The following is a 26,191-nucleotide window of genomic DNA, read 5'->3' on the forward strand; positions in this document are numbered from 1 at the left end:
CTATTCTCTCCCTAGTTACCTTTTTGTCCTTAATATATTTGTAAAAACCCTTTGGATTCTCCTTCATTCTATTTGCCAAAGCTATCTCATGTGCCCTTTTTGCCCTCCTGATTTCCCTCTTAAGTATACTCCTACTGCCTTTACACTCTTCTAAGGATTCACTCAATCTATCCTGTCTGACATATGCTTCCTTCTTTTTCTTAACCAAACCCTCAATTTCTTTAGTCATCCAGCATTCCCTATACCTACCAGCCTTCCCTTTCACCCTGACAGGAATATACTTTCTCTGGATTCTTGTTATCTCATTTCTGAAGGCTTCCCATTTTAGCCATCCCTTTACCTGTGAATATCTGCCTCCAATCAGCTTTTGAAAGTTTTTTCCTAATACCGTCAAAATTGGCCTTTCTCCAATTTAGAACTTCAACTTTTGGATCTCGTCTATCCTTTTCCATCACTATTTTAAAATGGATAGCATTATGGTCGCTGGCCCCAAAGTGCTCCCCCACTGACACTTCAGTCATCTGCCCTGCCTTATTTCCCAAGAGTAGGTCAAGTTTTGCACCTTCTCTAGTAGGTACATCCACACACTGAATCAGAAAATTGTTTTGTACACCCTTAAGAAATTCCTCTCCATCTAAACCTTTAACACTATGGCAGTCCCAGTTGACATTTGGAAAGTTAAAATCCCCTATAATAACTACCCTATTATTCTTATAGATAGCTGAGGTCTCCTTACAAGTGTGTTTCTCAATTTCCCTCTGACTATTGGGGGGTCTATAATACAATCCCAATAAGGTGATCATCCCTTTCATATTTCTCAGTTCCACCCAAATAACTTCCCTGGATGTATTTCTGGGAATCTCCTCCCTTAGCACAGCTGCTATCCCTTATCAAAAATACCACTCCTCCTCCTCTTTTGCCTCCCTTTCTATCCTTCCTGTAGCATTTGTATCCTGGAACATTCAGCTGCCAGTCCTGCCCATCCCTGAGTCATGTTTCTGCAATTGCTATGACATCCCAGTCCCATGTTCCTAACCATGCCCTGAGTTCATCTGCCTTCCCTGTTAGGCCCCTTGCATTGAAATAAATGCAGTTTAATTTATTAGTCCTACCTTGTCCCTGCCTGCCCTGATTGTTTGACTCACTTCTGTTCTCAGCTGTACCCGTCTCAGATTGATCTCTTTCCTCACTATCTCCCTGGATCCCACCACCTTACTAGTTTAAATCCTCCCAAGCATTTCTAGCAAATTTCCCTGCCAGTATATTAGACCCCTTCCAATTGAGGTGCAATCCTTCTAGTACAGGACACTTCTACCCCAAAAGAGATTCCAATGATCCAAAAATGTGAATCCTTCTCCCATACACCAGCTCCTGAGCCATCCATTCATCTGCTCTATCCTGCCCTCACTAGCTTGTAGCACTGGGAGTAATCCAGATATGACTACCCTTGAGGACCTCCTTTTTAAATTTCTACCTAACTCTCTAATCTCCCTTCAGAGTCTCAACCTTTTCCTTTCCAATATCGTTGGTTCCAATGTGGACAATGACCTCCTGCTGGCCCCTCTCCCCCATGAGAACATTCTGCACCGTCTCCGAGACATCCTTGATCCTGGCACCAGGGAAACAACACACCATTCTGTTTTTTCTCTGCTGGCCACAAACGTCTGTCTGTACCTCGGACTACAGAATCCCCTAACACAATTGATCTCTTGGAAGCCGACGTACCCCTCGTTGCATTAGAGCTAGTCTCAATACTAGAAACTTGGCTGTTTGTGCTACGTTCCCTTGAGAATCCATCACCCCCTACATTTTCCAAAACAGCATACCTGTTTGAAATGGGTATATCCACAAAAGACTCCTGCTCTAGCTGCCCACCTCTCTCACCCTTCCTAGAGCTAACCCATCTATGTGACTGTATCCGAGACTTTCCCCCCTTCCTTTCACTGCCATCCATCACATACCGTAGCTGTTGCAAATTCCTCATTGCTTCTATCTGTCTCTCCAACCGATCCACTCGATCTGATAAGATTCGCATCCAACAGCATTTATGGCAGATATAATCCACAGTAACCCTTAAACTCTCTTTAAACTCCCTTTAGACTCCCTAATCTGACAAGTAGTACATATCACTGAAAAGGCCATTTTTGCTCCTTCACAATTTACAGACCCAGAAAATAACACCACCTTATTCCTCTACAAACACTGCCCCAGGTTATATTAATAGCTTTGGCTTATATTTTAAGTTTAATCAAGAGACTTATCTCCAAAAACATATAATCAAGAAAGAATCCACTGATCCCACTACTGCAGCCTTTCTCTTGGACAAACTTAAAACAACAATTAGCTTATCTGATTCTGTGCTGCGAACTTCGCCCGACATTTCCTCCAAGATTAGTTGTGAATTTCACTGTTTGTTATTTTTCCCAAATGCACTCCGATGTCCAGCAGTACACGAATTCAAACAGCAAAGGTGGTAACTGTGCAGGCTTTCTCACTCTCTCTCTCCTGCAGTGTCCTCACCATGTGCTTCCTTTGTCTGCTCTTCTCCCTTTTAAACTGCTGTTGTTTTGACTTTTTTTTCTCCAAAGTTCCAAAACAATGCAACAGCATATAAAACAGTAATTACTGTTCTTGGAATTCGAGGAAATCACCTCCAACACCTAAAATACCTCCAAAAAAAAAAGGAGCAGCTCTGACAGCTAGAAATTTTTCCTGTCCTCCATCTTGGATTACCCAGAATCCACCTATAACTGTTCTAATATAGTAACATTCTATAAACACACCTTTGGCAAAAGCAAATACAGTAAAATTGACTGTCTCCCATGCCATTGTAGTAGCAGGAAGAGAACCCCAGCTTTTAGCTGTAGCAGAGAGAGAGGAATAAAAGTTTCCACATCCAGGAAGACCCCAACAACTGCAGAAAACTAAATTAAAAATCCTGGTACTGTGGGAGCTTGACCACACCCATTCGGGCTGTCTTTATTGTTCCAACTTGATAAAACATCCCAAGGCCTCACAAGCTGTTCACTTCATTGATTTGAGTCAGACCTTTTGGGACCTCTGTCTCAATCTGTCTTCATATACACCTCTTAAACCCATAGTATCATCATTGTGAGTTTGTATCCCAAACTGCATGCCAAATAGGACCCAGTCACCAACCAATATAGTAGTAATCCAACCTTCAGTAGTTATATATCTCTCTGCTACCTTATCCCCAATACTTCAGTTGCTGTAATGAAGCAAGGACTCAACAGTCCTAATGTTTTACACAGTATAAAGCCACGTTTTCTTTCTGATCAACACATACTACCACAATTCAACTTAACATATCCATCTGTTAGAATGCTGTGCTCCATATTAATAGCTTTGCATTTACACACATTGAATTGATTTCCTGTCCTTTGTTCTTTGTTCAAACGTTCTAAGCATCTCCAACCAGACCAGAATTTATTGCTCATGCCTAATTGTTCTTGAGAAGGTGATGGTGAGCTGCCTGTTGAACTCCTGTGATATAAGTGCAGTCACAAGGCTCTGTGCAATAAGTAATTCCAAGATTTTGACTTAGCGACAGTGAAGGAATGCTGATGTTGTTCTGAGTCAAGAAGATGTGTGCCTTAGAATAGAATAGAATATAGTGGTTCGTGTTCCCATATAATCTAATACCGATGTCCTGCTAGCTGGTAAAAGTCACGTTTGAGAAATGCTATTGAGCCATGCTTGAGTTGTAGTGCATCTTGTAGATGGTACAAACTACTGTCACTGTGCACCAACGATGAAGGGAGTGATTCGGATGTTGTTCAGCGAACTGTTTTATCCTGAATGGTGTCACGCTTTTTAAGCACTGGATGGAAAGACACTCAACCAGGCAAGTGGAAAGTATTTCATCACAGTTCTAAGTTAAGTCTTGTAGATGGTTTTCTGTAGTGATCTTCTATCACGCATTAGCTTGCTGGGCCAACTCCAAGGACTGTAAGGTGTTAACCACAATGTGCAACTGTAGGTCTACAGACTGGATGAACAAAGCAGACACATAAACTAAAAAAGTTCATACTTATGTATCACCATTACTAAGAATGATCTTTTAGAAATTATTAATTTAACCATTTGAAGAGATTGCAAATCCCAAGCTTCAAATGTTCCCCGGTTATGGAAGCCATGAAATTCCATCCAGTTGACAAAATGAACCTCTTCTGTCGTATTATCATTTTTCAAATATTGATATGGACCATTGAGATTTTTAACAAAACTTTGCAATGAATAGCACCAGTGGCATACCTATGACTAGCATGTGACAGGAGTGATTTTTGTAGTCTTAACCGGATGTAGTTTGGTTTACAGCCAAACTAGCCACGCCATTCTTAGTGGTCTCCATCTACTTGGGATCTTTGCATACAGCCCTCCATGTCAGCCACTGGAATTATGCAACTTGGTGTCCTATGATGTACAGAGAATCCAAAGCACAAATTTAGGGCTTGCTATTGGGCATAGGATGTATTCTAAAGTGCTAAACCCATCAGCATTTGGCATTATGCAGTCAACAGTGCTGTTCAGAAGGACAGCTGTAGATTGCTCCAGAACCAAGTATGTTTTCATTGTCTCACTGATTTTTTGTGGGACTGAGCAGTTCCTCTTACACCAAAAAAATCTTACCCAAAATTTCCAGGCTGATGTATGCCCAGTGAAAGAGCAGCCTTCACGACCTGACTCTGATCTAATGATTCCACCAGTGTTTGCTTTTTTAGACATTTGTTTTTGAGATACCAAGTAGATTATTTCCAAGGTTTGATTCCACCCTCAGGCGATTGTGCAAACCCACACAGCCATTCTCCCTGTGTTGGCATGGGTTTCGTCCCACAGTCCAAAGATGGGCAGGTTAGGGTGGATTAACCAGTCTAAATTGCCCATAGTGTCCAGGAATGTGCAGGCTAGGTGGATTAGCCATGGGAAATGCAAGGCTACAGAGATAAGATAGGTTGTGGGTTTAGGTGGGATGCTCTTTGGAGGGCTGGTATGGACTCAATGGGCCGAATTGTCTGTTTCCACACTATAAGAATTCTATGGCACATCACTTGACTGTATTTTCCAGACATATATATGGACTGGGTGCTGGCAGGTGGGACTAGATTCGGTTGGGATATCTGGTCAGCATGGACGGGTTGGACTGAAGGGTCTGTTTCTATGCTGTATATCTCTATGACTCTATGACATCAACTTAAATTTAGGTGCTTTCCAGTTTACAGTCCCTATCCTGAATGAGTCCACTTGCTCCGTTCACTTTGATCTGAATTTAGTCCAACATCTCTGTATTGATATTGCTGTGTACGAAACACAACTAATCACTATTAAATTTCCCATGTTATAGCATATTGGTTGCTAATTTTTTTTGCTGAAAAATGTGTTGCTGGAAAAAAATTTTTTGCTAATTTTTTTTGTCAAATTTTATATTGTTTTCTTTATTCCTTCTGCGAAAAATAACCAAGTGCCTCCTGGATGAAGGAAGGGAGGAAATGGGTTTTGGAGAAGGTGGTAACTTACACAGTTCTGCTAATTCTGCTCACCAGTTTGAGTCTCAGCTGTTGAACACTGGTGTAGGTTTATTACTTGACCTGAATTAGGGATTAATGCATAGTAAAGAGAAGGCTAAAGGCAAAACTTTAACAATGGAAAAGAAAATGAAAGATTAACAAATCCACACATTGTGGCACTAGGTTTCAAGCACTTTGTGTTAGGGAAGGAAGGAACCAGCCACATTTTCCCAGTGTTAAAGTTGTAATGACACCTGGATAATGTCCTGCTGAGGATTTCATTTGAAAACTGGATGAGCCAAGGCCAATAGTCCACTGACCTCACCCAATTGAGTAGCCACAAGGGAAAGATGTCATTGACCCATATTAGCAGTGGTGACTAGCCCCAGCAAGAGTCAGTGAAAAAGGATGTATACTCAGGCATAAGAAATGCTGTGCATAATGTATCTGAGAGGTTAGAAACATCAGACATGAAAGGTTGAAAGTCATAAGCATCAACAGGAAGAGAAAATTAATGAGCTACAAGAATTCAATTTTGTTTATTCTTGTCAACTCAGTATCTTATCTCATGCCTCAGTGACTTCCACCTAGGTAAATTATATTGTCAAGTGTACAATGGGCACCTCTGCAAATCCATCCGTCATCAATCTCTTAGCTGCATCAATCATTTGCACCATCCTTCAGTGATAAGGAACTTTGAATCTAATTTAACATTTGAAGACAAAGAAGCCAGGTTTATACATGTTATTGTAGAACAAATCTCATGACTTTTCTGGTTGTTGTATAACCAATGCAATCAGAAAACATACTTACTGAAGGAATTTTGTGACCAAGACATTTTAAAAAAACTCTTTCAGAAGAATAATGATCTTCCTTATTTGCCTCATTAGTTCTGGCAGGTATTTACTTAATTCCGGATTAGTGGTGCTGGAAGAGCACAGCAGTTCAGGCAGCATCCGAGGGAGAGTAAAATCGACGTTTCGGGCAAAAGCCCTTCATCAGGAATACTGCTCCTCAGATGCTGCCTGAACTGCTGTGCTCTTCCAGCACCACTAATCCAGAATCTGGTTTCCAGCATCTGCAGTCATTGTTTTTACCTAGGTATTTACTTTAGGAAGGCTTGTGGACAAAATAAAGGAAAACGGAGACAACTTTAAGTGAATTTTTCATGAGGAGTGATTGAGGCTGTCAATATGTGAGAGCTGAATTAACATGGCTAGAGATGCAGTGAGTAATTTACAGATAGTCTAGTTTAACTATAAGGTGGCAGGATTTTGGGGCACAATATCTAAGCTTGGGGTTCATTCCATTTAGTGAGGGAGCAAAAAATGATTAGTAAGCAATAACGATCAAAAGAGAGATCTTCATAGTCTAGTTATGTCAGAGAAGTTCTACATTCCAGAGCTAAACAATCTCATTTTAAAGCAGGTATGAAATGTATTATGTGATGGCCATTTTTAAATATTTGGTCATGCAGAGGTTGTCACTATACTTTGATGACGGGCTGAGGTTTTGAATAGTTTTGCAGTAGTTATGCCCTGTGTTGATATCAAAGGATCCTCTCTGGAGTACACTGGATTTTAAATGGAAGACAAACAGTATGTTAGCCATAACACAGTACAGGAACAAAGATGTTTTGTCTCAGTTGTACAGATCACTGGTAAGACTGCACCGGCAGTATTGTGTGCAGTTCTGGTTCCTTTTCCTAAGGGAGGATATATTTCCCATAGTTGGAGTGAACATTAAGCAGGTTAATTTTTGGAACAGTGGGACTGGCTTATGAGGAGAGATCAAGGAGACTAGGTCTGTATTCTCTGGAGTTTAGAACAATAAGAGGTTGTCATATAGAAACAGAATATTCTTAAATGGATTAGACACAGAAAGAATGTTATCCCTCGTGTGGAGACCAGAACATTGCGCATATAATCCAAGAATGAAAAAAAGCCATTTATGCTGAGATGAGGAAGACTTTTCACTCAAAATGGTGAGTCTTTAGAATTCTCAACGTCAGAGCAAGTTCAAGATTGATGGACTCTATTGACATCAAAGGTAATGGGACAGTGCAGGAATTGGTGTTGTGATGGATAATCAGCCATGATCTAGAATGATGGAGCAAACTAGTGGGTCTGAATCGCCCACTCCAATGCTTCTGTGTTCCTAATCTGTAGGAATCCGTAATGTTCTTAGCTTAAATCTGAGCCAAATTCCTAGCAGCATTGCATTTCAAAACCACACCTATCATAGCCTGAACTAACAAGACCTCAAAGTAGAAAAATTTATTTGATCAGGCCTGGGATAGTTTCAAACACAGGCAGACAGTGGTGAAAAAGAATTACTGGACTCTTGCCTTCATTAGCTAGGGCGTAGAATAAGGAAGTCGAGGTACAACTTCATAAAATATTAGTTTGGCTATAGATGGAATACTGTGTGCATTTCTGGTCACCATGCTTTGTGAAGGAGGTGATTGCAATGGAGAGGATGCAGAGGAAATTCACCAGGATGTTGCATCAGATGAAAAATCTCAGTTGAGGAGAGACTGGATCAGAGGAGGCTGGGGAATCTGATTGAAGTATACAAAATTATGAGAAGGATAGACAGAGTAGATTGTGAAAATCTCTTCTCCCATGGCAGACATGTTAAGAGCAGAGGGTACAAGTTTAAGATGTGGAGTAAGTGGTTTACAGGAAATCTGAGCATTTTTTTCCCCCACAGAGGGTGCTAGAAATTTGGAATTTGCTGCCTGAGACAGTGGTGGAAGCAAGTACCCTTGCAACATTTAAGAAGTGCCTAGATGAGTACTTAAAATGTCATGGCATAGTAAGCTATGTACCAAGTTGAGGTGGATGGGATTAGTGTGGTTTAGTGTTTGTTGGGTGGCATAGACGTGGCAGGATGAAGGCCATTTTTTTTAAACCAAATGACTATGACCAAGACACTCTTATTGTGATGATTGAATTCAACGCAGACTGCAGTCAGTATAAATAATACTTCACTGTAATTAGGAATGTTGATGAGGTTAATGCATTGGATATGATCAACATTGCCTTTTAATTAAGACTTCAGATTCCTCACGGCAGACTGGTCAAGGCGGAACCTTGCACATTGGATCCAAAATTGGCCCAGACGCAGGATGGTAGAGGGATGTTTCTGTGACTGGAATTCTGTTCCCTGTGGGATTCTTACTGTCTGTGGTGTACGTTAATGATCTGGAGTTAAATGTGGGAAGCTTGACCAAGAAATTCACAGGTGATTTGAAAATTGGAGGAATGGTAAATACTAAGGAGGTTAGCTGTAAACTGCAGGATGATGTCAATGGACTGGTCAGTTGGACAGAGCAGTGCCACATGGAATCAACCTGGAAAAGTATGAAGTAACGCACACGTAGAGGTCTAACAAGATAAAATGAATTATACTATGAATGTCAGACATTGGGAAGCATTGAAGTTCAGAGGGACCTTAGCATGCATATGCACAGATCCGTGAAGGTAGCAGGGCAGTTCAAATCACATTATCTTAAGGATGTCATTACATTAGAGAGAGTGCAGTGGAGATTCATCAGGATACTGCTCAGGTTGGAGGTTTAAAGTTATGAGGAAAGATTGGATTGCTTTCCTTGCAGCAGTTTGAGAAGGGTACGTCGGCTGGATAGGAAGACACTTTTTCCGTTTGCAGAAGGGTCAATCATCAGGAGACATCAGTTTAATGGCAAGAGGGAGAAAGCTAAGCAGAGAATTGAGAAATTTTTCATTCAGAAGGTGGTGGGAGTCTGCTACTCACTGCCTAAAAGGCTGATTGAGTCAGAAACTCTCACAATATTTAAGGAGGATTCATATATTCACTTGCATTGGCACAGCCTACAAGGCTTTGGAACTGCAAAATGGGATTAATACAAGTGGATCTTAGCTGACATAATGGACCAAATGTACTCCTCGTGTACTGTAAACATTTGTGTGTATGTCAGAACTTTGCTCTATGGGTTTTAGTGAAAAGTAATAAGAAGTGAACAATTGGTCTATTTTTGATGATATCGATGGAGAGAGAAATATTGACCAGGGCAACAGGAGCATTCCCATGCTGTTTTTCAGATAGACCTTTGGGATCTTTTATAGCCGCTTGAAAGGACAGGTGGGATCTTTCTTGAAAGCCTCATCAGCAAGGCAGCAACTAGCACCGTGCCGAAGGCAGGCTGTACTGTTAAAGTGCTGGCCCAAATTATACCTCCCAATCTCTGAACATAAGAACTAGGAGCAGGAGTAGGCAGCCTGACCCTTCGAGCCTGCTTTGCCATTCAGTAAGATCATGGCTGATCTTTTTTTTGAACTCAGATCCACTTACCCGCGCACATTCACTGTATCCCTGTACAAAATAAATATCTTTAAAAATGTTTCCTGAAGTAGCATCAACTTCTTCACTGGGCAAGGAATTCCACAGATTTACAACTCTCTGGGTGAAGAAGTTCCTTTCTCACCATCAGACTTGCACATAGCATTAGCAGACTCCAAGCTGATGGTGCGCTTTAGTCAAGACCAATGAACAACTGGCTTTCAGTTGTAAAACTGGTTTTAAAATGCTTCAAATTAGCCAAGCTTCTTTTGCAATTCTGTTTCTGGATTTGGAAAATAAGCCAATTTACATGACCAAGGTGACTGCAGAGTCTTCATGGATTCTCCCCAAGTTCACTAAAATTGGTCAACAATCTGCAAGTTGAAGGTTCGAATGTGAAGCTGATGGGGAATAAAATCTGGTGTTTGCAGCTGTTATGTAGATTTAGGCACAGATCCAGCTGTGAAATGTGAGGGTCAGCTGTGGGGCACCAAGATGTTGTTGTGCAGGCAGCTGTAAGAATTCTGAAGGGATTTTCAAAAATGAAGAGCAACCTGGTGAATTCAGTATCTGATGTTACAGGGCAAAGCTCGCTTGAGAAGAGCAGACTTGCATTTATGTAACGCCCTCCATCAGCACCGGGCATATCAAAGTGTTTTAGCACTAATGATAACAATTTTAAGTGCAGTCACTGCTGTAATGTAGAATGTGCAGCATCCAAATAATATACATCAAGCTCACACAAACAGCAGTAATACAGGGACCCAGTAGCCTTGGCCTACTTACTTGGACTTGCTCCCCTGCTCCTTTTTCAAAATAGAGCAACGGCATTTTTTCAGTCTAAGAGAGCAGACGAGGCCTCAATTTAACATTTCAGCTCATATAGAGTCAAAGAGATGTACAGCATGGAAACAGACCCTTCGGTCCAACACGTCCATGCCGACCAGATAGCCCAACCCGATCTCATGCCAGCACGTGGCCCATATCCCTTCAAACCCTTCCTATTAATATACCCATCCAAATGCCTCTTAAATGTTGCAATTGTACCAGCCTCCACCACATCCTCTGGCAGCTCATTCCATACAGGTGCCACCCTCTGTGTGAAAAAGTTGCCCCTTAGGTCTCTTTTATATCTTTCCCCTCTCACCCTAAACCTATGCCCTCTAGTTCTGGACTCCCTGACCCCAGGGAAAAGACTTTGTCTATTTATCCTATCCATGCCCCTCATAATTTTGTAAATCTCTATAAGGTCACCCCTCAGCCTCCGACGCTCCAGGGCAAACAGCCCCAGCCCCTGTTCAGCCTCTCCCTGTAGCTCAGATCCACCAACCCTGACAACATCTTTGTAAATCTTTTCTGAACCCTTTCAAGTTTCACAACATCTTTCCGATAGGAAGGAGACCAGAATTGCATGCAATATTCCAACAATGACCTAACCAATGTCCTGTACAGCTCCCAACTCCTGTACTCAATACTCTGACCAATAAAGGAAAGCATACCAAACGCCTTCTTCACTATCCTATCTACCTATAGAGAAGACAGGAAGGGCATTTCCCTGTGGTGGAGGGATCATAGATTTTCTGTGAGTGACAGGAAATGCAGAGGGGAATGTGAGGAAATAAATTTCACCCAAACGGTGATGGGGAATCTGAAATGCCTGTAAGGGTGGTTTAGATGTGCACTTATGATGTCAAGATTCAGGTATAATCAGGTACTTGGTTTTAATGGGCACAAACCCGATGGGCTGAAGAGCATTCTTCTGTGGTGTGGATTTTTGTGACGCTTTGACCGACTGACTTGTGGAGCACTCCCTCAGTATTGCACTGGAGGTGGGCCTGGATTTGTATGCTCTGGAGTGAGCTTCGAGCCTGAATTTTTTTTTCCCCTCACACCGGCAAGAATGCTACCCATCGATCCATAACTAATGGCATGTTTTGCAGCTGAATTAGTATGGGGCCCACAGTCAGGAGCCACACAGAAAGAAACATAATGGCTTTCTGCGCTCTGGAAGGGTGAATGTCACTATCTTGCTTTTGCTGCTTCACACTTCAACTCCACTGAGCATCTTCCCTCAAAGGCTCTCCTCCTACTCCATCATCTACGCCCACTTACCCTTCCTCCCTTCTTAGTTGCCTACTCATACAGTTGGGCCACCTCACCACCTTTCCTCAATCAGAGCCAACACAAGCAGCCATTTTCAGTCCCTGGCCTTGTCTCAATACAGGTGGAAATGGCCCACGATCAGATAGGGAGAGCCAAGGTTGGTATTGAGGTGCCTGCTCATCGTACCAAAAGAGAAAATCAATGTCAAAATTTTGATATTGGTCTTCTCTGCAGTCAAAAAAGCTGTGAGGGAAGCAGATCTGGAATCCTGTGCCGTCTGTGAAATGTCTTTGTGAATTGTGGAAGTTGGAACTTTATAGCTGACCTGCCATTACTTCACAGCCACGGCTATCAAATCAGTCACGTGGACATGCTTGCTCGTAGCCAGGAATGTTAGTGCACGTAGAGTCATAGAGATGTACAGCATGGAAACAGACCCTTCGGTCCAACTCGTCCACGCCGACCTGATATCCCAACCCAATCTAGTCCCGCATGCCAGCACCAGCCCATGCATGCCTGAAGAGCTTATGCTCGAATCGTCGACTCTCCTGCTGCTCAGATGCGGTCTGACCAGCTATGCTTTTCCAGCACTACACTTTCAGGGAGAGCTTGCCAATTGGATACAAAATTGGCTTGATGGTAGGAAATAGAGGGTGGTGGAGGGTTGTATTTTGAAGTGGAGGCCTGTGACCAGCAGTGTTTGGTGCTAGTCACTTTTTGTTTGATATTTATAGAAACGATTTTGGATGATAAATTAGGAGGCATCATTTGTTCAGTTTGCAGATTAAGATTACAAAGTGATCTTGATCAATGGGCTGAGGAATGGCAAATAGAGTTTAACTTGGATAAATGCGAGGTATTGCATCTTGGTAAAATAATTAATGGTAGTACTCTGGGGTAGTGTTATCAACTAGAAAGACCTAGAGTTTCAGGTATGTAGTCCTTTGAAAGTTGCGTCACAGGTAGAGAGTGTGTTAAGAAGGGCCTGTATTGCTCAGACCATCGATTATACAGTTTGAGACACCATGTTGAGGTTGCACAGGAGGTTGGTGAGGCAACTTTTCGAATACTGTGCACAGTCCTGGTTGCCTTGCTATAGGATGCATGTTATTAATTTGGAAAGGATTCAGAAAATATGGACCAAGTAGTTGCCAGGAATGAAGGTTTGTATTGTAAGATGAGACTGGATTTTTTTCTTTTCACTGGAGCACAGGAGACTGAGGGGTGGCCTTCAGTAGAGGTTTATAAAACCATGAGGAGCATAGATAAGATGAACAGCACAGGTCTTTTCTTTAAGCCGGAGCATTTCAAAACTGACTGCCAGGGGAAGTGGTCAATGCAGGTACAGGTAAATGAATAGGAAAGGTTTGAGAGAGATATGGGCCAGACATAGGCAAGTGGGACTAATTTAGATTGGGAAAACTTTGTTGATATGGACGAGTTGGACCAACGCTCTGTTTCTGTGTTGTATGACTCACATCTAAACTGCAGAAATGATTGATTGTCTTGCCATTGGCAAATCCAGGCCAATATCTGCATAATCAGAACATTTTTCTACTCCGCTTAAAGAATCATTTTCTTCATTATTGCTGTATTTTCCCAACAGTCTCGCACTTGTCAACATCATTGAGAAAGTTTTGCTCTGAGTTAATGATTTCCCCAGAATTAGTATTGTGTTAAAATAGCAGCCACTTTGTGGAGCTTTAATTCCAACAGTTAGGAAAGGGAATGCATGTAAAGTATCCTCTTTCCTCACAAAGCAACGCATGCCTGTGAAACAAATAGTCGTGTGAAATTGTAGCTTGTTACTTGAGAATGGGAAAAGGAAAACTAATTTGGAATCAGGATGTGTAAGATGTGTGTATGACTTTGGCTGTGACTTCACAGTTCATGCACCAGCACTGGTCTTGCCTTCCAAACAGTTCAGGACACAAGATGCAGATAATTTGGTTTTCACATGAAGTGAGTGTATTTTCTGTTTGCTCATTCATGGGTGAAAAATAATTCCGTTGTAACTTGTGTGTGCCTGTGGAGCACATAGATTTTTACTCATGAGAGGCTGCTGGAAATAGACTCATGAACAAGTCTATCATTTTCAATGCTGTGCAGGGGAGAAGTGGAAACAAATTCAAACCTTTTAACACCACGGGTCTTTGCTGTAAGAGAAGCAAAAGCAAATGGGTAGTGAATTATGCATTTGGGAACCTCTGTGAAGCTTCAGGCCTGGGCACCACTGGAAACAGGAGAATTAAAGTCAGCAGTTTGTGATTAGGCATCCTCATGCTTGGATTTTAGAAGTTTATAGCAGAAAGGCAAGATGGAGAGCTGCACAGGTTTAAAATATTGTGCCAACCAGATCACCAGCTTTACAACAAAATAGAATTGTAGTTCCCGACACACTGGCAGAGAGTTCCATAATCCTTTTCAGAAAAATTGTGGAATTAATTCCTGCCCTAAATAAGTTTCACTGAAGATCTACCTGATGTTATATCAAGTCGTAGACTGGCCGCTTGTGCTGGTAGCCAGTAATATAAATAAAGATGGTGAGTAGTTCTTTTTAAGATGTTGGAGAAAGGCAAGAGGCACTAGAGTGGACATTGGAGCACTGAAAAATGAGGCTGGAGACTTAGTAATGGGGAACAATGTAATTTCGGAGGAACTGAATAGGTACTTTGCATCAGTCTTCATGGTGAAAGACACCAGCAGCAAAGCAGAACTTTAAGAGAGTCGGGGGCAGAGGAGAGTGCAGTGGCCATCACGAAGGAGAAGGTGCTGGGAAACTGAAAAGATCTGAAGGTGAATAAATCATCAGGACCAGATGGACTATACCCAAAGGCCCTGAAGGAGATAGCCGAGGAGGCATCACTGGAGTCAGGGAGGGTCCCAGAAGACTGAAAAGTGGCTAATGTGTGAAGGGAGGAAGGCAGAAGATGATAAATAATAGGCTAGTTCGCCTGACCTCAGTTGTTGATGAGATTTTACAATCCATTGTTAAAGATGAGATTGAGTGCAGAATACTTTGAAGTGCATGGCAAAATAGGGCTGATCCTGTATGGCTTTGTAAATCTGTTCAAATTCTTTGAGGAGCTAACAAGCAAGTCAGACAAAGGAGAGCCAATGATCTATTTGGATTTACAGAGGCCTTTGACAAGGTGCCTTACACGAAGTTGCTAAATAAGATGATAACCCATGATGTTAGGGGAAGGTTACTGGCAGAAGGCAGAGAGAGGGGATATAATGGTCATTTTCAGAGTGGCAGTCAGTGATTAGTGGGGTTCCCCATGAAGTCAGTCAGTCTTGGGACTACAACTATTCATGTTATATACAATAACGATCTGGATGAAGGAATGGAGGGCATTTTTGCTAAGTTTGCAGATGTCACAAAGACAGGTGGAGGTACAGGTAGTGTTGAGGAAGCAGGGATGCTCCAGAAGGACTTGGACAGGCAAGGAGAGAGTGGGCAAAGAAGTAGCAGATGGCATACAATGTGGGAAAGTGAGCGGTTGTGCATTTTGCTAGGAAGAGTAAACTATTTTCTAAATATGGAAAAACTTCAGAAATCTGAAGCACTAAAGAGACTTGGTAAAGCAAGTGCTTTGTTAGCATTCATTTTGAGAGGGCTAAAGTACATGAGCAAGGATGTACTGCTGAGACTGTGTAAGGCTCTGGTCAGATCATGTTAGGCATATCACAAACAGTTTTGGGACCAGTAACTATGGAAGCTTGTACTGGCATTGGAGGGGGTCCAGAGGAGGTTCACAAGAATGACCCTGGGAATGTAACGGCATTTTATATAAAGAGCAGTTGAGGACCCTGGGTGTGTATTTAGAGTTCAGAAATGATGAGGGAGGATGTGATTGAAACTTACAGAATACTGAGAAGCCTGGATAGAATGGATGTGAAGATGATGTTTCCACAAGAAAGAGAGACGAGGACCCAAGGAGACAGCCTCAGAGTGAAGAGGCAACCCTATAGATCGGATATGAGGAGGAATTTCTAGAGAGTGTGATGCATCTGTGGAGCCCAAGTCATTGAAAGTATTTAAAACAGAGATGGATAGGTTCTTAATTAGTAAAGGGATCAATGGGGTTGGGAAACTTATCAGATATAATCAATTGGCAGAGTTGTCTCGATGGGCCAAATGATCTAATTCTGCTCCCATATCTATTGTCTTAAGATTCTAAAGTGGAAACTGTCTTACAGGCTCTTGGTCTAATATACATATATCAACAAGGAAGGGGATACTGTTATCTTTTAAGGGACCTGCACATCTTTTCAGGGGGTGGGGAATGCTTGTAAAGCATCCATTCATTGAAGACTAGACAAAAACCACAACATAATTGTGTGTTCCAAAAATAAATCTGCATTGTTTAAAGTGTATCAGGTTTTACGATATTCCTATTTCTCTGCTTTCAGCTGAATTTGGTTAACAGCAAATTGCATCATTTTGGTCTGGATTTTGCAATCATCAGCATAGCAAAGGCCTTCACTATGGACCTCAAAGAAAGCTTCCCACAGAGATCTCTGGGGCATGGGTTTCCCCTTTCTTGATGTTAATTTGAATCTGACATCAAATCAAGGAACCTTGAGGCATCCAACAGCAAGTAACATTGTCAAGCAGGGAAAGAAGCTGTCAATCATGTCTCAAAGGCAGCAAAAGACACTCGTTTTTCTTCACGTTTTAATAGGAATCAAATAAATGATTGGACTTCCCCATTTGAGGTTGAAATAACAATTAAACTTTCAAAAGATTATTATTGTCAAGGACTTGGGAATTTTGGCAAAATGGAAAGAAAAATGCGAAAACACAAATTAGTTTCCCCAGCCCAAAGGTCTTTATTTCAGTGGTAATTAATCAGTAACTTTGTGCTTTTCTCTGTAATATTACAAAGGTTCAGCTCAGTGATTTTACATTAATTGTACAAAATTTCAACTTTACACAATCCAGTGAGACGCAAAAGATCTAGAGATATGCAGACTGGGTGAATTGATTTGGAGATGCCAGGACATTTGATCTCTGACCTTCGAGTGACCATCCTCCAAGGCGGACTTTGGGACAGGCAGCAGCGAAAAGTAGCCGAGCAGAGGCTGATAGCTAAGTTCCGTACCCATAGAGAGGGCCTCAACCAGGACCTTAGGTTCATGTCACACTACAGATGTCCACCATTGCACTATACACACACACAGACACACACACACTCCCACACTCTCATATGCACCCTCTCACAGACTTAGACACTTTACACATACACTCTATCTCCCAGACACTCAACCCCTCACCCCAGACAGACACACACACTTTTGTGTGGTGAATTTGTACTTGCAGAGTTACATTGTACTTTGCTCAAAAACTACATGACATGTAAGACTCCGTTAACTCAATAACGGATTGAGTTAACTCATTAACGGACTGATTCTTATCTAAAAAGTATGGCACAGACAGGGAACACAGGGGGCTAACACCTTCAACATTTTATCTGGCTGACACCAATTGTTACAGTTAACCTGAGAATGTAACTTTTTTATAAAAAAATTCTGTAATTTACATATGAAAGAAGTGAAACTATCATGGTCATTCTAACAGATGAGATACTCAACAAAAAATCAAGGTATTTTTCAATGTATAATTTCAGTTACATCACACTGTAAACTTTTGCTATAAATTCTGTGTTTTAAAATTATGTACTCCACAACCACCTGATGAAGGAGCAGCGCTCCGAAAGCTAATGCTTCGAATTAAACCTGTTGGACTATAACCTGGTGTTGTGTGATTTTTAACTGGTGAATTGGCCATACTAAATCGTCCATAGTATTCAGGGATCTGTAGGTTAGGTGCATTAGTCAGGGGTAAATATAAGACCCTTACTGTAGAGGGACTGACGTTCTCCAGTCCTTCTCAGAAAACACAGGCCAAGAATAGAAAGGAAGGGAGACAGACAAAGCTTAGTCAAAGAGAAGGTTTTAAAAGGATGAAAAGGAAGAGAGAGATGTAGGCATTTTCCAGAGTTTGCAACATGAGAGAGAGATGGAAGTTGCAGGGGAGAAAGAATCACTAAATAGGTGAATGTGAAGGAGTGTAAAGAGCTGAACAAGATTAGGCTATACAGTCCTTCATTCAATTGTTACAGCTCATCTGGTATTCATCTCAACTCCGCTACTTTTTTCCCTGCCCCCCCCCGCCCACCACCCCACCAATAATCTGAGTCCCTTTTTTTTTTACAAAAATGTAACTACTTGAATATATTGTGATGACCCTCAGGAGAAAATTATTCTCTTAATCCTCCTCTTATTCTTAAGCTGTACCCACTACTTGTGATCTCCCCCACAAGGAACCACACTCCCACTATCCACCCAACCAAGACACTTCAAAAGCTTACATGTTGTCCTAAGGTGGGACTGTGCTGTGAGGAGATTGCCCTTGTATTCTGAAGAATAACTAACAAACAAACCTCATACGTTGAAAATTCTTACACTGTTAGAATAAAGAGGCAAGCCAATTGGTACTGAGAGGAGGAGGAATTTCATCACCCAGCCGATGTGAATTGTTTGTAAACTTCCACAGAGATTGATAGTTTTCTAGACATTGTGGGATGTGGGGGATGGTTCAGGAAGTTTACATTAAATGTCGATGTGCAGCTACACTCTCGAATGGCAGGGCATGCTCAAGTGGTAGCTGAATCCTACTCCTGTGTTTTCAAATAGACCTAAACATTCCAGATGTGGTCTCACCAAGGCCCTGTTATAGCTGCAGCAAAACCTCCCTACTTTCATATTACATTCCCTTTCCAATGAATAGCAGCACTCCATTTGACTTTCTAATTTCAGATGGTTCTGAAACTTTGGTTTTTAATGTTAACCAGCTTTTACTTAATTAAGGTATCATTCTTCTATTGAATGCTGTCTTTGTTTTTAATTATATTGTGTCTAGGAGGGTATTAATTGGAGTTTACCTTTTTTTAAAACATGAAGAAGTCAATTGTTAAGTTACCATAGTCCTACTGGACCATAAGGCTGCTTTGAGGGTCACCATGCCTCAGGTCCTTCATAGTAATCTCAAGCAGTGCAGGAATTGTTATTCGTCAGCATCACAAACCAATCATCCAGCCAACCAAGCTAACCATTCCCTTTACTATATAAAAATCAATTCTTACCAAAATGGTGGTGTGCTGCAGTTAGGAATTTTAGGCTCGTAATATTTCACACAGGTGTTATTTATTTCCAAAGACTGGCTCCAGTAACCTCTGCTATCATGTTCTATTGCAAAAGGTTTTTTAAAACCACAGCCATACCACCGTTTCAGTAAGTATTTCTTTTTCTGTGCCTATGAAAACCTAACTAATACCCCCCATCTGGATGGAGGAAAACACAATTAATAAAAGCAAGGAGTGATTGGCATGAGGAGAATGTTATTGGAATCAAAGCCAAGGTGGAGGTCTATTAGGACAGCACCAGGTTTGGCTCTGATTGTTTTCGCCCAGTTGAATATCCTGACAGCAGTCATTACCTGTTGATAGGCAGCAATTGTGAGTATTTGACCAAAGCAGTAAACACATCAGAAAATCACATCAGGTATGAGACAGTTCCCCGAGGAGAGGAGGGAAGACAATTGGAAAGAGCAATTTGATATCAAAGCAGTTATTACTAATTATGTTAAGGAAAAGGATCAGGAATGAGATTTGCAAACATAATCAATTCATCGTCGCTACAAAGAATGTCTGCAGATTAAACCATTTCCCATTTTGTTTTCTATAAATTCATTTTGATTCAGTCAAGTGTCCACATACAATATGACTTGCACTTCCACAAGGTAATGTATATCTTTAGTTTTGATTGATGTAATTATTGGATTGTGGAAGAAATTCCCTTCAGCAAATATGTGGAGTGTTTCTGTTTTCCCTATTTCGATCTGTTCTGGGCACAAAGGAAATTTTTGCTTTTAGGATTTGGGATTAAGTAACGAGCTGAGTTGTATAAACTTGCGAATATCAGAACCTTTTACAGACTTTAACCGCACATAAGGATGCTATTTGACTCCTGCCTATGCTGGTCAACTCCATTGACTAATCAAGGGGTCATGGAAGTAAATGTTTGTGTAAAGCCTTGAGGAATGTAGGTTTCTCATCAAAAGGGAAATCATTTATTCAGTGACTGCTGTTGATCAGTGTCACTTCATGCATTTCTTTGAAGAAAGTAATCATTATTATTGTGTAAGAACATTGACTAATGACCCTCCCAGCTCTAACTTTCATCTTGCTGCTTTCCTACAGGCCCAGCAGCCAAAAAGAAATACGTAAGCTACAATGATCTTGTTATTTAAAAACAGCCTCCTCCAGAGAAGAGGGAGGCCAGGATCTTCAGACATCAGGCACAGGTCTCCATACGCCCTACTGCCCATCTATGGAGGAGTCTGTATCCAGGCTTTATCTTTATGATTGAACATGGAGGATCCAGGTGTTTGATATGTGCTCCTTGAGAAATAATTCGTTGAAACAACTATTGGATTTATTGGACTTGCAAGCCACTGGCACTATTGTGTTGTTATGTGCGTAACCCGGCGCATCAGTCAGAGCTAAAACCAATGCATCTTTCCTCGTGGGCAAACTACAAGTGAAAAACGGAGCTCTCACAGGGCTTGTTAAATCTTTGTCAAAAACTGCAGTCTGGAAGTACACTCAAAGAAAATAAAATCCCATCTATATAGTTTGTGAGGTTTTGCGTAGTGCATCTTTGTTGCTTCTGTTTCACTGTTGCTTCCTGAATGCAATTACACTTATTAATTGGTCTTGGAATTCCCTGTTTAGTCAACAGTTCATGTCTTGTTATGCCCCCTATGGAGCTATGTGATAAAGGACTATGAAAGCATGTTAATTTTCTACAGTTTGTTTGTAATAAGTATTGACATTAATCTTGATGCTTATGTGCCAATATTGTGGAATATTCTTTCAGCCAAACATATGTTTTTTTTAAAAAAATGGTCACTCATTAATTGGAATAAATGATGTTGTTGTCAAAAGAATGTATCAGCACAAGAAATAAAACCATTTGGATTAATTTTTTTATTCATGCAAAAAAATTGTTTCTGGTGTTATTCTATATTTAGTCCTGGGAAGATGAAGACATTAATGGGACAGACACGTGCTGTAATAGTTGTACTGTGCAGTATGCTAAGAGTGAGATCATTTTTGAAGCATTATGCTCTTGAAAAAAAAAAAGTGTGCACGCATCTTCATTGGAAATAGATTAATATAACTAAAGGTTATAATGATGAACGGGCTAGTGTTCACTTAGTTGTGCCTGTCAGAAAATACAAACTGTGATAGAGATATGGTCCTACCACAATAATGTGCTAGAAACAACTGTACCAGTGTGAGCTTCTAGAGAGTGTGTATCATACAAAAACCAAACAGGAGTGATGACATTATTATCCATTGATTTGAATAGCAGAGTATTTTCTGCTTCTTGTTTCCACAGAAGTGCCTCTTTTAGACAATCACAAAGCCTTTTATCTTGAATAAAATATGCATAAGGTACTCTGAATAACTTTTTAAAAATACTTTGTGTTTGTAGGGTCATTCATTTTCTTGTGCAAGTGTTTCTGACAGAAAAAACTCATGGAACAATTTATCAAAAGCACTAACAAAAACCCATTTAAATCTCACACTGTCAAACTTCTGTTTGGTACAGACTTTTCTTTTGACCATTTACCTATTCATTCTATTGTGGCAGTGCCAGCTCCCTGAACCAGCCATACATTTACTTCAATTCTTTTGTCCTTTTACATCATTTATTCAGTTCCCTTTTTAAATGCAATTAAGGATGCTGCTTTAGAATCTATGAGCCCAGAGATATTCTGACCTGAACTATGGACCCATTTTTAAGAGTGGGAAACTATTTGTCTATTCTAAGCAATGGGAGTATATTTATCTGACATAATGAGGCGGCGACAGATGAAAACAGGACAGCAGCCATCTAAAGCCTCTTATAATTAGATATCAACAAGAATTTCTCTTTCCCTGTTAAGTTAAGTAAAGCACTCACACACCTGGGTCGATAGATCAAAGAGTATAAAAGGGAAACAAAAGAAGTAGTGGAACAGAAGAACCAAAATGGGAATACATAAATTCATGGTCCAGAAATGGCAAAAAAAACCTGAAGCATAGATCATGTTGTCAGTTAAGAAACAAGGATATGGTCTGGTTTTAGATGTACTAACTAATGTTTTATCAAATGCCTGCTGTGGCTTTTGACTCAGTTGTCTGGGAGTTTCTAAAATGTCAAATGAGCCAAACAGAAATGTGAAAAACCCATATTCTTCAATTTCATTGTGTTGTGGTATTGTTCACAGTGGTCTTACCTCTAACTGCAGCCTCATCCTGCCTCTGTTCAATTAAGCATTTGACAAAAAGTGATAATGTTACCGGAATGTGGATAGTTGAGCTGCATACAACTTGGACCACCTTGCTTAAGATGCATAGCAAAATCCAAATTTGGTTTAGTATTAGTATTTGAGCCATGCAAAATGGACAAATACGATATTCAATCCATAGTCTACCCTGATCTAACTGCTGTTCTTGGAAGAACATGTTGCAATTGATCCGAAGAGGGAGGGGAAGAAAGATCAGGCAGGACTTCTGTCTAACCTTCTATCTAACCATAACCTTATCTACCTTGATGTGAAGACATGATTAGGCACAACTATCAGGTGAATACTTGTTGTTTACTGTCTGGGGTCTCACTGGACAAGGCAGTCCAAAAGGTAACTGATGTCACTTGACTAGAGTCTGTTTCTGTACTTCACGTTTTTTACATTAATTGTACAGCAACTCAGAACTTTCAGGGAATGAGTACAGAAGAAAGCTTGTCAGGGTAAGTGCTTTCAAAATACAAAAAAAAGTGACAAAAATAGACAGGATGAATCACAAAACAGGTTTTGAAAGTGGAGCAAAAACTGTCATGTAAGGACAAAACTTTTTTGGTACATTACAGTCACTGAAAATTCAAAGCAAAATCATTGCAAAGTGTGTTTGAAGAAATAACCAGTGATGACTATCTATATAAAAATTGGACTACCAGATCAAAAATAGTTACATTGACTATCAGAGATGTTTAAAATTGAAAATGAATTACCTCCTCACAACTGTCCTTTTATTTAAAATAGAGACTTTGAGCAAAAGAATAATGCTGGAACCTATGATCAATTAATCAGTTATTTATTTTATACTCTATACTGGTGATTAATTCCAAATATTGCTATCAACATCTCGTGGTAAATAAAATTTAAAACATATTATAAATTGTTGGTTATTTTGAATGGAGTTAACATCTGTTAAAACATGTATGTGTTAGTGTCAACATGACAAATGCAAAAAGTTTGTAGTTTCAGATTGCTTAAATTATTACACAATATCTGATTGTCAAGGCAAAGAGTTAGTGAATAGAGACTGTTGATTAAGAGATGCAGTTAAATAAAGCAGACACTATCAACCTTCGAGATGTCATCAAACTTTAACGATAGAGGCAAACATGAATTATTTTTGGAAGCCTTTTTTAAAATGAGAAATAAATTTTAATTCTCAGTTTTCTCCAGATGTCACAAACATATCTTTTACAGTCCTGTGGTTCAAACTCGCACAACAACATGACTCCACGTTATCATAAAAGCTGACAGGTGGTATGGACAACGCTCATGATCGCTGTCTGCGAACTTGTGCTGTGGCTTAGGATGACTTCTCTAATGGGGAAATCAAATAAATTTAGCTACTGCTGTTTACAGAGTTCAATCATTCCCTTTGGATCTGTAGAGGCATTATAGAATCCTAAGGTTGTTTTGCTTGGTTCTGTTACTTGTGCCAGCTGCTTCCTGCTTGAGAAGAGCCTGTGAGGGATCACTATCCTGATATCCCACCAGCTGACGTGCTCACAGGATACTCATTTGGACGATACAGATCAAGGCAACAAATTTTGTCTCTGATCTGCAGACAAGTTCTGAGCTGCAAGGGGAGTCCTGGATTGTGTGTCCCTGTGTGTGTGATTTTATTGAAATAAAGCAGGAGCTGGCCAAAAGGTGACTGGGAACAGAATCGTGCTGGTAAGTTTACAGTCGAGAGCGTTCAACAAGGAGCTGGGGAGGGTACAGGTCCAACAAGTACCCTTTAGCAGGAAAATGGAGCAGCAATAAGTTTGGAGATATCGGAGACAATTCAGGACTGGATAAGGGCTTTTAGCAAGTCCAAAGGGAGTAATTCAGCTACTGCCCGCAAGGAATATAGGAAGCTAAGAGGGAACTTAAAGCAATTCGAAGAACAGAAAAGGGGTCATGAAGAAGGATTTGTGAATAGGACTACGGATAATTGTAAGATATTTTATAAATACATTAAAGGGGAAGAGGTTGACCAGGAAAGAGACCCCACCCCATTAGGGGACAAGAGAGCAACCTGTGTGTAAAGCGTCAGGATATTGGAAGGGTGTTAAATGAATATGGTTATCACTCTGGAAAAGGAAATGGGACTGTGAGGAACATGCTCAGTTTTACACAGGGAATGGGGAGGTATTGAAAACTGTGTTGGGTTTAAAAACAGACAAGTCCCCTCACCCAGATCATCCCAGGCTGCAATGGGAAGTTAGGCAGGAAATTGCAGAGGCTCTGATACACATTTTTAATTCCTTTCGGGCAACCAGGGAATTTCCAGAGGACTAGAGGATGGCTAATGTGGTTCTGCTTTTCTAAAAAGGTGGTAGAGCTGAACCACTAAATTACAAACTGGTGAGTCTTACATTAGTGATATAATTTTCTCCAATATTTTCCCTGAAAGGAAAGAATTAATATCCACTTGAAAAGGCAGGAGTTAATTAGTGATAGACAGGATGGCTTTGTCAGAGGGAGGTTATGCCTAACAAAATTGGTTAGAATTTTTCAAAAACGTGACTAAGTGTGTGTGGTTGAGGGAAGTTCAGCTGATGCCGTTTATATGGATTTTAGCAAAGTTCCACGTGGGAGACTGATAGAGAAGATTAAAACATATGGCACGGTGGCACAGTGGTTAGCACTGCTGCCTCACAGCGCCAGAGACCCGGGTGCAGTTCCCGCCTCAGGTGACTGACTGTGTGGAGTTTGCACAAAATTGGTTAGAATTTTTCAAAAACGTGACTAAGTGTGTGTGGTTGAGGGAAGTTCAGCTGATGCTGAACAGCTCCACACACATTCTCCCCGTGTCTGTGTGGGTTTCCTCCGGGTGCTCCGGTTTCCTCCCACAATCCAAAGATGTGTAGGTAAGATGCTAAATTGCCTGTAGTGTTAGGTGAAGGGGTAAATGCAAGGGAATGGGTCTGGGTGGGTTGCGCTTCGGCGGGTCGGTGTGGACTTGTTGGGCCGAAGGGCCTGTTTCCACACTAAGTAATCTAATCTGTAAATATGGAATTCAGGGAAACTTGGTGAGATGGATCAAAAACTGGCTTAGTAGTAGGATAAAAGGGGTAGTGGTAGGTCTTTGTAAGTGACTGGAGGCTATTGTCTTGTGGTTTACCACAAGGATCAGTAGTAGGACCTTTCTTGTTTATTATATACATAAATGATAGGGATGAAAATGTTGGGGGAAATGTTAAGCAAGTTGGCAGACAACACTAAGATTGGGAGGATGGTTAACAGTGAAGTTAGTTGTAGGCTGCAGGACGATAACGATGGATTGGTCAGATGGGCAGAGCAGTGGCAGATGGTATTTAACCCTGATAAATACGATGCAACTTGGAAGAAGAAAGAAGAGAGTATTTAATGAATGGAAGAACACTGGAAGGCTTAGAGGAACAGAGGGGTTTTGGCATAATTATTCACAGATCCCTAAAGTCAGCATGTGAATAGGATAGTTAAGAAGGCATATGGACCAGTTGCTTTCATCAGTTGTGGCATAGAGTATAAGAGCAAGGAGGTAATGTTGGAGTTGTACAGAATGTTGGTCAAGCCAATACTCTTGTGCAGTTCTGGTCACTTCACTACTGGATATGATAGCACTAGAGGGGGTAACAGAGGAGCTTCACCAGGATGGTGCCAGGGATGGAGAAATTGAGCCCAAAGGAGAGAATTGATAGACAGATTGCCTTCCTTAGAGCAGAGAAGACTGAAGGGAGACATGATTGAGGTGTACAAGATTATGAGGGATATGGACAGGGTGAATAGAGAGCAGCTGTTCCCCTTGGGAAATCACAAGGAGGCATAGTTTTAGGGTAAGGGACAGGAGATTTAGAAG

The 26,191-nt window shown here is 40.9% G+C and overlaps 1 protein-coding gene across 6 annotated transcripts in view; it reads left to right on the forward strand.

Annotated features, from left to right (window-relative positions):
- LOC122559107 (metabotropic glutamate receptor 7-like) overlaps window positions 1-21,012 on the forward strand; it is a 736,921-nt gene extending 715,909 nt beyond the window's left edge. For all 6 annotated transcript variants that reach the window (XM_043708410.1, XM_043708414.1, XM_043708411.1 and 3 more), the window contains exon 9: window positions 20,219-21,012. In XM_043708410.1, coding sequence (XP_043564345.1) covers window positions 20,219-20,268 — 50 coding nt within the window. In that variant the 3' untranslated portion in view covers window positions 20,269-21,012. The remainder of the gene's footprint in view (window positions 1-20,218) is intronic.
- Window positions 21,013-26,191: the final 5,179 nt, after the last annotated feature.

The sequence above is a fragment of the Chiloscyllium plagiosum genome, chromosome 18, assembly GCF_004010195.1.
Source record: "Chiloscyllium plagiosum isolate BGI_BamShark_2017 chromosome 18, ASM401019v2, whole genome shotgun sequence".
In the NCBI taxonomy this organism is placed as follows: Eukaryota; Metazoa; Chordata; class Chondrichthyes; order Orectolobiformes; family Hemiscylliidae; genus Chiloscyllium; species Chiloscyllium plagiosum.